This window comes from Sinohyriopsis cumingii, chromosome 16 (genome assembly GCF_028554795.1).
Source record: "Sinohyriopsis cumingii isolate HCF-2022 chromosome 16, ASM2855479v2, whole genome shotgun sequence".
Classification (NCBI taxonomy): domain Eukaryota; kingdom Metazoa; phylum Mollusca; class Bivalvia; order Unionida; family Unionidae; genus Sinohyriopsis; species Sinohyriopsis cumingii.
Window position 1 is genome coordinate 8,139,069 of NC_142976.1, and position 17,140 is coordinate 8,156,208.

The following is a 17,140-nucleotide window of genomic DNA, read 5'->3' on the forward strand; positions in this document are numbered from 1 at the left end:
AAACCTCTTCTGGTTTACAACCAGCAAAATGAAGTAATGGGTTCAACTGTGTCGATTCAAGAACATAATCCTGCAACCCACCCACTTCTCCTTCTAGCTGACTTAAAAGAAACTTTACCACACAAATAACACATTGCTGCTACCTTGTTCTTGCCATAGATCATTACAAAACAGAAGCAAATGAAAGATTTACAAAATGGCAACCCTCCAGACACACTGAAGATGAGGTAATTTACAGAGTTTTGTGTTCATCTTCTTTAGTAAGCAAAGCAAGAACAAAACATTTACAAGAAGTTACCATGGCAATGATAGTGAATACTGACAAAGTATAATATTTATAACTGAGAACAAACTACATTGTAAAAGGTAATGTTACTTTAGCAAATTTCAGTGAATTTTTGTCTTCATCTACCATGATGAGATCACAAAAAGTCTCAATAATGATATTTAACAATAACCTTTAGGTCAGAGCTGTCAAGTTATTCAGCAGACATAGTAAGTTTCCATAGTGCAATGCCTAGTCTCAAGGAAAGGTGCATGGGTTAAACAAAATTTGATCAGTCACCTTGACCAGAAAGAGAACACCCGACTGTGATGCATAAAATGCCATTAAACTGTGAAGCATAAATGTACCATGCATTATCACTGTACATCAGAAGACATCAAGCAGAAAAGAGGGAAACTTTGAACTATTGACCTGCGACCCAGACCCCAAATACACAATGCAATGCTTTCTAGTGACAAATATACAAGAATGTCAAGCTTCATTTATGGATCTTTAACAGACTTTAAGCTCAAAAGCAGATGGGCAAAGTGACTGAAAACTTTAAAAAAAAAAAAAAAGAGTTTGTAACCCTGACTTTAAAAAATTTCTCGAAATGTTCTATATTACACCTTTTTGCAACAAGATATAATGTAGGATTCTGCCAATGTGGGTATGTGAGAAAGCTTGCCAGTAGCTTCTCGTGGGTTGGTGGTTCTTCCCGGGTTTTTTCCTGGGTTCTTCCTCCACCATTAATACTGGCTGCCATACATAGCCATCGTGTGCTGAAAAATGGCGTTAAACCCTACAACAACAACAACAACAAAGTTAAATCCCTTTATTTACCTCATAATGATATCATTTATGTATACAAAAGTTAAATCCCTTTATCTCAAGCAGATATAAACTTTTAGAGTGGAAATGAAAAAGTATAATTGAAAACAATATTCTGAGCTATAACCCTGACCTTAAAGAGAAGAAATCCAATGTATTTCATAAAAAAGTTTCTAAAGATGATTAAGTATACAAGGTTTCATCCTTTAATATCAAAAGGTTTTAAAATTTTAGAGGAAAAGTAAGATGGAAAACTATTAAACCATACTCTGGAGCTTGAAGACAGAAAGTCAGTGTGCCATGTTAAATACCTCATAATAAAGTATACAAACCTATTTTGCAATTTTTGAGAAGTCATTTAAAGATCAGTAATATTTTAGTAATGGTGGCCATATTTGATAGTGAATCTGTAACATCTACATAAAGTTCATCAGGCCAGGACAAGTGGGTCTTGTGGTTTTTGAGAAGGTATCTAAAATAAAGATTATTGGTAACTGCACTATGGATGCAGGGCTATACCATAAGCTCATGTTGCCATAGAGTCAGCTGAGCTGGGAAAAAGATTCTTCACAAGTCTATCGAAAAGGAATGGGACTAAACCCATAAGAGATACCTCAGAATATATTAATGGTTCTCAAGCTTTGCTGTTTACAGGCAAAAACCCAACAGATACTGTTGTCAAGGGCCCTAACTCGATTAAGATTACATTAATGAGATCAATCCCATAAAAAGTGCATACAGGCCTATGCGATAATGTACACACCACATGAAACTTAAATGAAGTCTTTGGCAGTTAATATCTCTGTTCTGATGTAGTCTACTGTACTGTTTTTAATTATCATGATGTAAATTCTGGTTAACTTGGACAGTTGCTGATGATAGAGATCACTGACAGGATTCTGTATTATATCACTCTTAGACTTGGCTACCTATCTTATAATGGTCATCTTATAATGGTCATGATTGACAAACCTGCCCACAACTTAAAATATGAAAATGCCAGAGGGGAAAAGTCCTGCTTTATTTGAAATCATGTAGAAAAAACTGTATACTGAATGTCAAACTGGTACATTTTTATTAACAACAAATGATGTATTTTTTTTATAATGTAAGATTACTTTGTTGCAAATCCTATGCAAATACAGCCTGGTGTTCAGGAAAAAGACTCGGATAATCACTGTATTTATAAAATAAAGGATATAACAAAATCAGAAATATTTTTACTTTGGGCCAGGTTTAATTAGACCTTATAACATGCAATGCTAGCAGTCACTAGCAACATGGGAGAAACTATACCAACTAATGAACACTTTTTCTGTTATTTTTGAAGTGCAACAGCTGGGTACATGATAACAGACAGTGTACACTGACAGCGCATTTCATGTTGGCATGACTTTCTCATGCTGTTGTTGGGTTTAATGCCATTTTTCAGCACACGACACATGACAGACTATACGTGGCAACCTGTATATTTGGTGGAGGAAGAATATGGATTGAACTTATATACCCAATTACTTGACTGGCTGACAATAACTAGGGTGATGTTGTGTCAAGTCCTATGAACAATGTGGTTGTTGAGCCCATCCAACTAATTTGAATAGATAAAGTACACTTGGGGACCAACCATTCAAATTTCTGGGGCAGGTGGTGGGTGGGCCTGGATGTGTTGAACTGATACGTTTCTTTTTATTTTACCTCAAGATAAGTTAGTTTTATCAACTAATATAATGTATATAAAAGAACAAGAGTTAACAGAGCTTGTAAAGCAAGAATATTTTATTCATGCTATTTAATACTTTTTTATTCTATTTGAGAGGCAAAAATAAAAAATTCCCCAAATTAAATACTGCTGCATCCTAATTTGTCTCAAGTTTTGTAATTCCAAGTATTGCAGGCTGAAGAACAAAAGTTAGTACACATCATTGTCCAAAATGAGATCGTTTCAGTCAAATTTATTAAAGAGTACAGCAAGATATCTTTGAAGTAGGTTTTTACTCCACATATAAATAGAAAAAAATATTATTCCAATAGTGTTGTTGTTGTTGTAGGGTTTAACGACATTTTTCAGCACACGATAGGCTATACATGGCAGCCAGTATTAATGGTGGAGGAAGAACCTGGGAAAACCCCGGAAAGAACCACGGACCCATCAGAAGCTACTGGCAAGCTTTCTCACGTACCCACACTGGCTGAATCCAAGACTCGAACCCATGCAGACAGATGTGAGATGGCAATGACCCATAATGGAGAGTGCTTTAGACCACTCGGCCTCTCGAGGCCCCTTATTCCAATAGTGTACAAGTGATTCATTTTTACGGCAAAATGCAGCTGTGTTTCAGGGAAGGATGAGACACTTGTATAGTGAGTTACATCCAGGAAAACCAAACTTTAGAATTCTTGATATACGGTTTGACAGTGCATTTTATTCCTTGTACATGCTGCAAACACCATATTGAGATTAGTCGTTTTGGAGTGTACAACATCTGTCGACACAATAATACCATCCAGCATCAGGAACAATGAAACAATGAAACACAAATGTAGAGCTAAATCTCAAAAGTAACTAAAATGTTTAAAAATTCTAACTTGTTTGGCCATTGCATGTTTAATACTTCCTTATAGTCATGCATTTTGAAAAAGATCATTTTCTATCTTAAGAAAAATTCAACATGATATTTAGGCAAGTCTGAACTACAATACTATCCGGTCTCTGTTGAGTGCCATGATGAACTCTAATGTCATTAGAACACCTACATCAGCTTCAAACCACACACAGACCTATATAGAATACTGCAAAGGCTGCATCTAGTACTCCATAGTTTAGTGGAATTTTAAGATGGAAACTTAGGGAAATGTTTTCCTTTCTTATATACATTAAATATCTATCTGGTTGTGATTATGTGTGGGTCCATATGTGTGTGGTTTGAGTGATGATTATCTGCCAATCCCAAGGGACTGACCATTTAATGTTGGTGGGATTGGATGACTTGGCTATTATTGAAGAAGAAAAAATTCGAGACCCCAAATAAACAGAAAAATATTTTCTCATTAGAAGAGAAATAATACCCGATTAGATCCACATTCTCAGTTGAATAAATAAATGAAATTATTCTGAGGTAAAAGAAAAAACGAAAATCCTTGTTCAAAAGAAAATTTTGTCCCCCACAACAAAATGTTTGGTTCCTAAGTTTACCAACTATTTTTGGTTTGAAACTATTAAATGCTTCAAAAGAAAACCAATATTTTATATTACATTATTCAAATTTAAATTTCCATTCAATATCTAAAGCCTATGTTAGTAGACACTGCATGATGCTGTTCTTTTCGGTCTTGTGTACTGATCAGCCTGGCACCTTAAAACAAACATTTTGTCTATGTGAGTTGACACTGCATGATGCTGTTCTTTTTGGTCTCGTGTACTGATCAGCCTGGCACCTTAAAACAAACATTTTGTCTATGTGAGTTGACACTGCATGATGCTGTTCTTTTTGGTCTCATGTACTGATCAGCCTGGCACCTTAAAACAAACATTTTGTCTATGTGAGTTGACACTGCATGATGCTGTTCTTTTTGGTCTCATGTAATGATCAGCCTGGCACCTTAAAACAAACATTCTGTCTATGTGAGTTGACAATGCATGATGCTGTTCTTTTTGGTCTCATGTAATGATCAGCCTGGCACCTTAAAACAAACTTTTTGTCTTTGAAACCCCACAACACTGTACAGTTGGGCATGTAAGCACTTTACAAAGTGATGGTAAATTTACACAGAAGTATGTACCTTTAGGACCTTGCTGTAGATGGTGTTGATCAGGCCCAAGAAGACCAGATACGGTTTGTACACAGAATACTCCTTCACAGCCTTATCACTCACACTAAAAAAATACAGGAGAAAAGACATGTATAAATATTAACTTACTGTTTAAATAAAGAATTAAAAAATTGTGAGTTTGAATCAATTTGGTGTACAGAATATTTAAATCTAAATTGATTACATTGGCTGTAGAATCAAAATCCAAAACCGATTACAATGTATGCAATGAGAATGTTATCCAAAATGGTTACACTGGCTGAAAATTAGAATTAAAATCCAAAATCGATTACACTGTATGCAATGAGAATGTTATCCAAAATGGTTACACTGGCTGAAAATTAGAATTAAAATCCAAAACCGATTACACTGTATGCAATGAGAATGTTATCCAAAATGGTTACACTGGCTGAAAATTAGAATTAAAATCCAAAACCGATTACACTGTATGCAATGAGAATGTTATCCAAAATGGTTACATTGGCTGAAAATTAGAATCAAAATCCAAAACCGATTACAATGTATGCAATGAGAATGTTATCCAAAATGGTTACATTGGCTGAAAATTAGAATCAAAATCCAAAACCGATTACAATGTATGCAATGAGAATGTTATCCAAAATGGTTACACTGGCTGAAAATTAGAATTAAAATCCAAAACCGATTACACTGTATGCAATGAGAATGTTATCCAAAATGGTTACATTGGCTGAAAATTAGAATCAAAATCCAAAACCGATTACACTGTATGCAATGAGAATGTTATCCAAAATGGTTACATTGGTGGCAATTAGAATCAAAACCCAAAACTGATTACACTGTCTGTAATGAGAACCTAAATCCAAACAGACTGCACTGTCTAAAGTTAGTATGTAAAGTGAAAATGTAAATCCAAATGATTGCACTGTCTAGTTAGTATGTAAATCCAAATGATTGCACTGTCTAGTTAGTATGTAAATCCAAACTGCTTGCACTGTCTGTAATTAGAAGGTAAATCCAAACTGATACAATTATCTGTAATTACTATGTAATCCAAAGTGATCAAATTATTTGTGATTACAATATAAATCCAAACTGATTGCGTTACTTGAAGTTAGTATGTAAATCCATGATTGGAACATTGCCTGGCTATTTCCTTCATGTGGTGTAATAACTTCGGAAGTAGTTGAAGGAAAATACATAAATTTTTTACACTATCCAATGAGTTCAGACTGTATTTTAATGTGTGTTAGACTGTGGTGGAACCTTATCTATTGTTACACTATTCAATGGGACTTCACTGTTTGCGTTTTAACATACTGTAAAGTACTGGATGTTTGTCTATTGTTACACGATTCAGTGGCTCCAGGTTGTATTGTAATGTATGCTGTACACTGGTGGACACAAGTCTGTTGTTACAATTTATCAAGGTTGTATTTTAATGTGTTATACAGTAGTGGACCTGTGTCTATCATTACACCATCCAATGGGTCTTGCTATTTGCTGTGTGTTATGTGAGAGTGGACCCAGAAATCTTCAAAACTGCAGATTTATTCATTTTTCTGGGTATCAATGTTCGTGTTTTTGTGAAGAATAACATTTTTGTTGGAATGTAATTTTTGAAGATTTGTGCAGGATTTCTAATCTTTCCTTGAAAAATCACTTTTTGATAGTTTTCTAAATTTGTGAATGGCAGCAACCACTAAAAAAGAGTGAATTCACAGCAGTCTAATGTGTATATATTCATCGAGTTATAAATATTCACAAAGCAAATGTAAATGTACTTCTCTTGCTTGATTTTGATCAACAGTCTCCTGTCAGGTCCAGTGGTTAGCATGTCAGACTTACGACTGAAAGGCTGTGGGTTCAATCTGACCATGGGATCAGCCAGAGGTGGCTACTATGGCATTTCCTTTGGCAAGCCACCTTACTCAAAATGCATTGGTACTAAATAATCTACTCCCGATGCAGTGCCATAAAACATTGGAACAAATCAAAACCAAATTGTCCTATGCATTTCTGACTTTATCTATACACATTTATATTCAAACTTATCAAAAGACTTTTTACCACATAAATACCTTTCACTTTTGACCTGGACATTAATACCAACAAAAAAATCTATTGAAATACAAGTAGCTTAATTTATCTTTATAGTCCATAGATAAACCAGTCATTCTGTACTGACTGTTTGTCGGACAAAAATTTACTTACATTTTTGTTCCAATAGGGTTGACACTTCTGGTGTGGGCCATAACCAGAATTTGTTCAAAAAAGCGAAGGCGATGATCTTTCCATTTTTCTGGTGGCATGATGTGTAGTGCCATGGAACACCAGTACAGAACTCCCTCAGTCTGATGGGAAAATAACATTAATATGTTTAGTTGTTTGCATTTAAGTGCTTCACAAAAGAATACTTTATGTAACAAGAGATCCAAGAAGGTATGAGAGCACTCACCTGCTGTCGTCTGCCTACCAACCAAATGCGAAAACATTTAGACAAGAAATCTGGATCAGCAGGATGCTGTTGATTGCATATAATATTAAAACAGTTGCTACAAGGTTTCTCCAGTTTTTGTATCTTCATCCATATTTGATGGCACACCAGCAGAATTTGTAAATACTGGAAGTCCTCTATGACAAGATGCTCTCAAGTCTGGTCAAAGTAAACAAACTTCTATTTTTTTTTCAGAAGGATGAACTCTTTACCCCCATCCGGGAATCTGTTTTGCATTTTAGTTAGTCTGATAACTGATGTTATGATAGTAATTCTATCAGCTGTGCCTTAACACCTCTTACGTTACGTGTTTAGGCTCGAATAAACAGTAACACAAGAAAGAGTGAATGTGTGTGATTTGGATTTTTAACGTAGCTTTAAAAAAATTTCAGTCATATTGCTTCCAGATCTGCAGTATGACAGTTTATAGTGAAGTCTAGTCCTGGGGCATCATGCTGCAGACATGAGACGGGTCCTGAGACTAAATCTGATGACAAATTTACACAATCGAGAGGAACATTAACAAAGCCACACTCTACTCCTTGAATAAGAACACTCTCATTACAAGAAGACTTCTCAGAAAAAGGCAAAGTACCTGACAATAAAAGACTCTGAGAAGCTCCTGTGTTCCTTAAAATTTTAATAGGGATAGGATTGGCCGAATCACCCAGAGTGATATAGAACCATTCAATATGAATGGTTCATAATTCTCCATAATAAAATCAGGCTGGGGTTTATTAGACCGAACACACGTATTGTATTCAATACATGACAGTGACCATAACCTCTTAGAAATAAGAGCATTTGGAATAGGTCTGTCTTTATTCTGATGCCTATTTTTCAATTTGTAGCAATCAGAAATAATGTGTCCTTTTTTCTTGCAATAGGTACACATAGGAAGAGACAAGGATCTTGAATCAAGCTTCTCTTAAGTTTAATTTTTAGAAGCTGTGCCAGTTTGAGTTTTAGAAAGGCTTGTATTAGGTAGAAATACTTTTCTGCCAGAAGACAGTTGAGTAGAAGTCTTCTTTTACAAAAGGAACTTTATGAGTTATAGAATACTCATCAGCAGCATGAGCAGCATTTTCCAAGGTTTCGATCTGATGCTCGTCAAGATAAGAATTATTGTCACCATGTACACAGTTTTGGAACTATTCAAGTAATATAAGTTGTTTAAGACTTTCATAATCTTGTTCAACTTTCTTGGCTAAGCACCATCTATCAAATAACTGCTCTTTTTATCTAGCAAATTCAACATGAGTTTGTCCAGCTTCTTTTCTACAGTTTCTGAATTTTTGCCAACAAGCTTCAGGGACTAACTCATAACCCCTTAAGATGCATTCTTTGACCATATCATAGCCACCACTTTGTTGAACTGACAGTGAACAGAAAATATCACTAGCTTTACCAGCGAGTACACATTGTAATAACAGTCCAATGCTCCCTTGGCCATTTCAAATTTTCAGCAACTTTTTCAAAATAAGGAAAATATTTGTCTACTTCATTTTCTCTGAAAGGGGGCACTAATCTAATATTCTTTGCAAGATCACAAATTAAATTTGTATTTGAAGTATGAATGTGCTTTTCACTTTCCATTTCTTTCATTCTAAATTGATATTCCCTCTCTTCCTTCTCTCTTTGCATTTGCTCTTTTTGTAATTGCATGTCTGTCTTTTCTCTTTCTTCCTTTAACTGCATTTGCATGTTTTTCTATCTCTCTTTCCTCTTTCTCTTCTTTCTCATATTGTAACTGCATTTGTCTTTCTTTCTCTTTTTCTTCCTTTAACTGCATTTGCATGTTTTTCTATCTCTCTTTCCCCTCTCTCTCTTCTTTCTCATACTGAAACTGCATCTGTCTTTCTTTCTCTTTTTCTTCTGCTTTTAAATGCATCTGTTTTTCTTCTTTGTCTTTCTGAACTTCCAGCTTCCTCAACTCCAATTCCATATTAATTCTAATTCCTTCATTTTTATGTCAGAGTCCGATACAGACTTACTGATCGAAACCAAAGCACTTTTATCCAAAACATTCTTTTCTAACAAATACTAAACCAAAATATTTCTTATTTCCTGTTTCGTTAAGGAAGCCTTTACATCAGAAAGATAATATTTTCTGGCAAGCTGAATCATCTATTTTGAAAAGATCTAATTGTTCCTGGATAGGATTTGAAAGAAAGATATCCACTTTTGATGACATTTTAGAAAAAGCTTGCGATTTAACTAAAAATTTCAAAAACTAGGGGTATTCAAATTTCAAAAATCTAAGTTTTCTGAAATATTCTATCCAAAATTCAAAATTATCCTTTAGGCTCTAATAAAGAGTAACACAAGAAAGAGTGAAAACAACAAGCTTTGAATGAAGAAAAAAAAAACACATTTCCCTGGAAATTTTTTTAGCAAAAATGAAAAAAATATGAACTTACAGTTTTAAGAATCAAATCTAAATATAATCCAAGAATAATCCACGAATAAAATTTTTGAAGTCTTAATAACAAAATGTTCTACTGACTTCAAGTTCGAGTCCCGACGAAGAATCCAACATGGAAGACGATGACGTATGCTGTAATCTGTAGTATTAAGTCTACAGTTCCTTGTAGAAACAAGAATTATCACTCTGGTTTTGGATAGCTGAATAAATTTCTATAAAAACTGTCTTTATTTAACAATTTCACATGAGCACACATATTATCACATGAGCACACATATTTTCCAGAAAATAACAGAATTAATCCTTTTGAATCCAAGTAACTTGAAATAACTCCAAATAATTTGAAATAACTCCAAACAGTACAACATACAACTTCCAGTGTAAGAGAAAGCCCAGCTGCAACTGAGAAAATCTCTCCAAAACAAAGGTTATATTGTCTTCTAAAATGTAAAAGGGGGGGGGGGTAACATGATCATGTTGATGTTGATGTTGTGGGGTTTAACGCCATTTTTCAGCACACGATAGGCCATACATGGCAGCCAGTATTAATGGTGGAGGAAGAACCCGGGAAAATACCGGGAAGAACCACCGACCCACGAGAAGTTACTGGCAAGCTTTCTCACATACCCACATTGGCAGAATCCTAGACTCAAACCCACGCAGACAGAGGTGAGATGGCAGTGATCCGTAACGGAGAGCGCTTTAGACCACTCGGCCACTCGGGGCCCCAACGTGATCATGTTCAATAAGCTCGTAGAAATTAGGTACTTATTAAAGATCACGTACACCCAGCGTGGCCCTGACGAAAACCAATCATTTTACTCAACGAAATAAAAAAATAAAAACTTGTTTACATCTTAAACATGTAGTCCCATCATGACCTCAATAATAACCAATCATTTTAAAATAATACTGAATCAAGGTCAGGATCTAGATTAGTCATGATCAAATTATTTTCTGGAAAAAGTATCATCTCTAGCAAATAAATTTACATTACAACAGCATGTAATAAAAAAAAACTAAAAAAAAACCAAACTGACAAACAGTTAAAGTGAAATAAATATATATTAAATCAGATATAATTAAATCAAATATACATAACACACTTGAGATGTCAAGTTGTTTTATGTTGTGTCCAGTTTGGGGCTGAATTTTTTTTTTTTTTTAAATTACTGAATTCAAATGATTGTTTTCCTTGAAAATACAAAAGTGCTCTAAATTAATTCTTGGACAAAGACATTTACTGGAATTTATACGGAATTCAAAAACTAGAATAATATTTTCTGTGATTCAACATGAGATTTTTGACACATCAGTACAATACTACTGCATACGTCATTGCCTTCCATCTTGGATTTTCATCCGGATTTAACTGTGATTCACTTAGAACTTTTCATTGATAGGACTTTTAAAATCTTGGAATACTTTTGGATTTAACTCATAAAACCACAAGTTCTTTTTTCTCATTTTGCACTTTGTATTCCAGGGAAATAAATTATTTGTCAAAGTTTACAAAGCTTGTTGTCTTTACTCTTTTCTGTTACTTATTTTAAGAGCATAGACTTGTAACATTAATAATAGTGTCTATACTGAATGGATCGGCAGCCACTTCACAAATATGAGGCACTGATACCAGAACGCTCCCTGTAAATCAGGTACAAATTTGCCAAGTGTTTTTCCAGACTCTGTAAATCAAGTGTATGAATGGACAAATCATAACTGATGATTCATAAAGGATCATACCAAAATCTAATGTGGCCTTATGGATGGTTAGGTGAGCTACACAGCAGTTTTGAGAAGACAAATCATTTTTTAAAAATGTTTTAGTAATAACAGCCTTATTTGAAAGTGGATCAATTCCATTTGTACAAACTTGAAAGGAAGGCCTTCATGTTCCAGGATGCTTTCTGTCAAAATGGGTTGAAATTGACTGAATGTAGGGTCAAACCATAACCTCATTTGCCCTTACAGTCTGGTAATTAAAAAAAAATAAACAAAAACAAGCAAGCATACAAATAAATAAATATCACACAAATACATAATAACTATCATATTACTTTTTAACCATGAAATTTTGTTCTCTGCATGATTTAATTCCTGTCATGAATTTTTTTTATACCTCAAAGCTGGTTTCTATCCACTTTTCTTTAGGAGACTCCAAGAAGGTAGATAGATTCTTCTCTTCTCTGGCTACCGACCTGGTCCTATGAAATAAAAAGAGTGGTGAAGTGGATCTGTAAACATGGACTACCTACAGTTCATTATGACAAACATACAAGATCTGCTTTTAAAATTATGTTTTACATTAAATTATTGAAATGACTGTCAAGTTCTTTTATTCCTAGAGGAAAAATCTAGTTCATTTCGTAGTGTTTACAAATCATGAATTAAAAACCACGTGACCATGTGAAGAAGGAACCCCTAGCTTCCCAAAACACAAATATAAGTGAAGAAATAAACATAATTTTCCTTGCAAAACCCAGAAAATAGATCATTTTACAGTATCATATAGTTGAACCAAATTTCTTCGAAGTTTAATATTTCTGAATATATATTAAAAAAGGTTTTCTTCAAATTTTATTAATGTGTAAATATTACACAGGAATCTGCTATCTCTGTCCTCTAAAAGTCATACATTTTTTGACCCAAGTCCTAGATTGTCTTTGACCATACAGGTGGCACTGCAACAATTAAATGCAATAAATTCTTTTTTCTTACAAATGGGTCATAAGATCTAAGCCCTGCAACAGCATCATCACCAAAATTATGGAATACACTCATTATATAAAACACAATAAGGAACAGAATAATTTTACTAAACTACATCAACTTCCTTTTTCTGGCTTTTTGTCATTGACCTTTTCAATAAACGATGCATAACTATACTGCTTATCTTTATGAGGCTTTCACAGTCTCTAGTGGTCGTAAAAATGACAAGTTTAGACATAATTGATATTTATAATGAAACGCTGGTTCCTGTGACAGGTCATAATGGAGATCAAAGAATCTATAATATCAAAGGAGATTTGCTATAATGAACTGCTAAAAAATAGAGATTGTAAAATTTAAAAAGATCGTTATCATTAATTATCAAATCTACTTCAGAAGCTATAATCATTGTCCACACAACGAAGAATTAAGATTTTACTATGTCAATTAAATTTGAGAAATATATTTAAAACACAATGTCAGTGAAGCATAAATTTTATGGGCCACAGTGGCCTATTTTGTCAAGTAATAATCATCAAGATGTAATCCCTCATAAAGTTTCTTGATTCCTGATAGGAGAGTACGTATATTGGGTGCAAAAAAAAAAAGGCAAAACTTAGCCAAGAATGTACAGCCTCCGTGTGTATGTGTGTGTTTTGGATTTGTAATGTAGCTTTAACAATTTTTCAGTCATAATGCTATGACGTCTGCAGTGTGGCAGCTTATAGTGATGTCTTGCACTGGGGCATCATGCCGCAGACACAGCATGATGTCTCACCCAGTCACATTATCCTGACACCAGGCCAACCAGTCCTAACACTAACCTCTTAATGCTGAGCACCTAGCGAGGCACCTGTTAGTACCATTTTTATAAGTCTTTGGTATGACTTGGCCAGGGATCGAACCCATGACCTCCTGCATCTGAGGTGGACGCTTTAACCACTAGGCCAGTGGTCTGTACAACCTTTGTAAATGGAGAGTTAGCTCCCTAATCCCTTCCTGGGGATAGGCATAATGAAACTCAAACTGTTGCCTAGGACTAAAAAGAAAGAATGGTTGAGATGCATCCAATTTGTACATATGTATATGTTTTAATATGTGCTGATGTCAATGCTGGTGATAACAGAACATTTCTCCTCCACTTCATAGGTCTACTAAAAGTATTTTTTTATGTCTCTTACGTGTTGATGACGTAAAGTGCCATGTGCATCATGAAGGGCAGCAGGTGCATGTTACTCTGCCGTCCCCCACCCCCACTCTCATCACTGAATGACTTCTCCTCGCAGAACCGCCATAGTAACATCTTGATGTCTTGAATTGTGAAGGGATAACTGGGGTCCCTCACTCCGGTGCACTCTTGTAAGTAGGTATTGTGTCTAGGAAAGAAAAAAGATTTTAAAAAATCTTAATGTGAAATTTCCTGCCTATATAAAAATCAGATAAAATTGGTGAGACATTAAAAAAGAAAAAGAAAAGGTCATTAAGAAAAAGACATTGCAAAATGAGATTTGAATTAACACTTAACTTTGAGTTTAAGTCTTTCCTGTAAAAATAATGAATTGGTTGTCTTCAGAACATTACCTAATATGTGGAAATTCCAAGACAGAGACATCGTCATTTTGTGTTAGCATATGAGACTGACAGGAAAGCAGGGGAGAGTCAGAAGTATAGGTCTGATTAAGAAGGTGATAAATAAATTCCTGGTCCTGGGGTCCTCACAGAGAAATAAGACTGAGTCCTTGTGTTGGAATATGATAAAAACCACGACAGATGTTCCAAACCCAGTGCTTTCTGCAGGACCTAACACTGTATGAATCTCCTCTTTATAAAATGAACATGTGCAAAATTGTGCACAATCAATTTTCTGTGAGCATAAATAAAACTTGAAACATTTACCAATATTAACAAACATCAATCTTATGTACTCTCTTGCCTTCTAGATCAACCATCATGACTAATGATATGCTTTTATCATCCGGTTACTAAAAGCCCTGTGCCAACTGCACATTACAGAGATATACATTGGTGGACATGATATATTTGGTATTCTCTGCTGCTGCATACAGTTCTATTGCATGCAATTTATCATAACACATTAACACTGCCACTATGCCAATCTGCAAATTGATTCATTTACAGTTACTCCTCACTTACATTTGTTGCAACATACTATATAGTGGTCTCATCAATAATAATGTTCTCATATAAAACTGCCCCTCCCATAAAAAAAACTGAAAATATACCCTCTTAATAAAAAAATCCTTGAGAAATCACTTCAAACTGCCTGCCCTGATAATGCAAGCAGACTGTTATATGTAACTGCACAAATCAGAACATTATATCATATGTTTGCATAAAGGACAGAGACAGGGTCTAAGATCTATTCCTGGACCTGGGTCCCCTGAAAAGAAAGTAGGTTATTACATCTAGTATTGGTATACAGTAGGCAGACAGATGTTACACACCTGGCCAAGCAGGTAGCAAAGGCAGATTCCTGGACCTGGGGCCCCCAGAGGGGAAGCAGACCATTACATTTGGTATTTGCATTCTGCAGTGCTGCACTCTCCCACTCCTCACGGCCTCTAGCATGTCTGCAAAAAATGTTTAGAATGTTTACGGGCATTGGCAAACTTTTCATGTGAAAGAAAAGTTTGAAATTGCAAATGTATGATTTATTGTTGCAAAGTGGAGATGGACAAATTAATTATAATGATTTAAGCTCTCTTCAAGTGAACACAAAAATACTCTCAAAGACTGTCAGTATAGTGATGAACACACATCAAGAACATGATACAGACTCAGTTGCTGGAAGCATACTGTGGAACTTGTCTGGTATAAACACCAAGGAGAAAATGATATACTCTGAGCTGCTGACATTATACAGTGAAACTCACCATATAAACACCAAGGAGAACATTATATACCATCAGCTGCTGGCAGTATATAGTGGAACTCACTTATATAAACACCAAAGAGAACATGATATACTATCAGCTGCTGGCAGTATATAGTGGAACTCACTCATATAAACACCAAGGAGAACATGATATACTATCAGCTGCTGGCAGTATATAGTGGAACTCATTCATATAAACACCAAAGAGAACATGATATACTTTCAGCTGCAGGCAGTATATAGTGGAACTCATTCATATAAACACCAAAGAGAACATGATATACTTTCAGCTGCAGGCAGTATATAGTGGAACTCACTCATATAAACACCAAGGAGAACATGATATACCAGTACTTTCTGCTGCAGGTAGTATACAGTGTAACTCATATAAACACCAAGGAGAACAAGATATACTTTCAGCTGCAGGCAGTATACAGTGGAACTTATATAAATACCAAGGAGAACGTGATATACTGTGGGTTATATTGGTGTTTGTACAAACACCAAGCTGAAGACATCTCAAACTGAAAATATAATTTGAAATTCATCTTGCATAAACACCATGGTGAACATTATTTACTGCCAGCATTCTGTGGAACTGAACTCACAGAATAACCATGGTGAAAATTATACACTATTTGTTATGCTTGCAATATTCTGTGGAACTGATCTTGTGAAACACCAAGGAGCCAGTAAACAAATTTAATTAAAAATTGGAAACAAGGGAACTGTGTGTGCATGCTAATTGTGCTATGATATATTCTTCATATATATTACTTTACCAAACGTCATGAAATTTTAATACAACCTCTCAAGTTGTATGCCAGTATTTTCCAGTATCAAGCAAAAAGTTATAACAGTACATTATATGCCACCATATGTTTAATAGTCCTCCATGTAGGCACTATCAGGGAATGGGTGATCTGGAGATTACTGACCGATGGACTTCAATGACCTCAACCTTTGTTCTGTGTAACATCAAGGTATATGCTGAAACCATTTTCTTAGAAGACATACTGTGACCTTGACCTGTAGATACCAAATTATTAGTTTTCTTTTTAAACTTAAACAGTTTGGTCAATGTTAAATAAAGTTATTGTTCAAACCCATTTTTGTTAAGTCATCATTGCCATGGCCATCTGACCCCAGAAATCAACAGGCCTCTTAATTACCTCAAGTGTAAACCCTTCACAAACGCTGGTCATGGTACATGGTCTAGAAAGATAGTTATTATGCAAAAAACAACCCATGTATTCTTTCAGTCAGTGACCCCGACCTTTGACCATTTCACCCCCAACTCAACAGGCCTTTTTATTATGCAAAGTGAAAGCCAGCCACATACTTTGGTGAATATTCATGTTCGAACATTACCATTTTTGTGAAGAATCCATTTTCAGTTGTGTTTTTTTTTTACCAGTGACCCTGACCTTTCACTTTGTATGCTCTGTACTTTGGGATGAATGTGTGTGTGTGTATGTGTACAGTTTCATGGCAATCCTCCAAATAGTTTAGGAGTAATTATAATGAACTAGTGCTAACATATGGACAGATGTTGAACAATTGGTGATAGATGAAGGATGATAGACAACAGGCCAACCCATAAGCACTTTGGGTCTCGAAGCAGTAGAGCTAACAATGCATCAATTTTCTGTGAAGAAGACTGTGTATTTATCCTTATCAATAACAACGAAAGAAAAAAAAAAATGAACAAGAAAAGCAGTAAATAGT

At 35.0% G+C, this 17,140-nt stretch overlaps 1 protein-coding gene across 3 annotated transcripts in view; it reads right to left on the minus strand.

The window, feature by feature from the left end:
• The window catches only part of LOC149779901 (E3 ubiquitin-protein ligase UBR4-like), a 274,868-nt gene that overhangs the window by 21,747 nt on the left and 235,981 nt on the right, over positions 1 to 17,140 (minus strand). For all 3 annotated transcript variants that reach the window (XM_089936591.1, XM_089936589.1, XM_089936590.1), the window contains 5 exons: positions 14,982 to 15,107; positions 13,698 to 13,892; positions 11,927 to 12,011; positions 7,100 to 7,239; positions 4,877 to 4,970 (listed from right to left, as the gene is read on the minus strand). In XM_089936591.1, the coding sequence (XP_089792717.1) occupies positions 4,877 to 4,970; positions 7,100 to 7,239; positions 11,927 to 12,011; positions 13,698 to 13,892; positions 14,982 to 15,107 (640 nt within the window). The remainder of the gene's footprint in view (positions 1 to 4,876; positions 4,971 to 7,099; positions 7,240 to 11,926; positions 12,012 to 13,697; positions 13,893 to 14,981; positions 15,108 to 17,140) is intronic.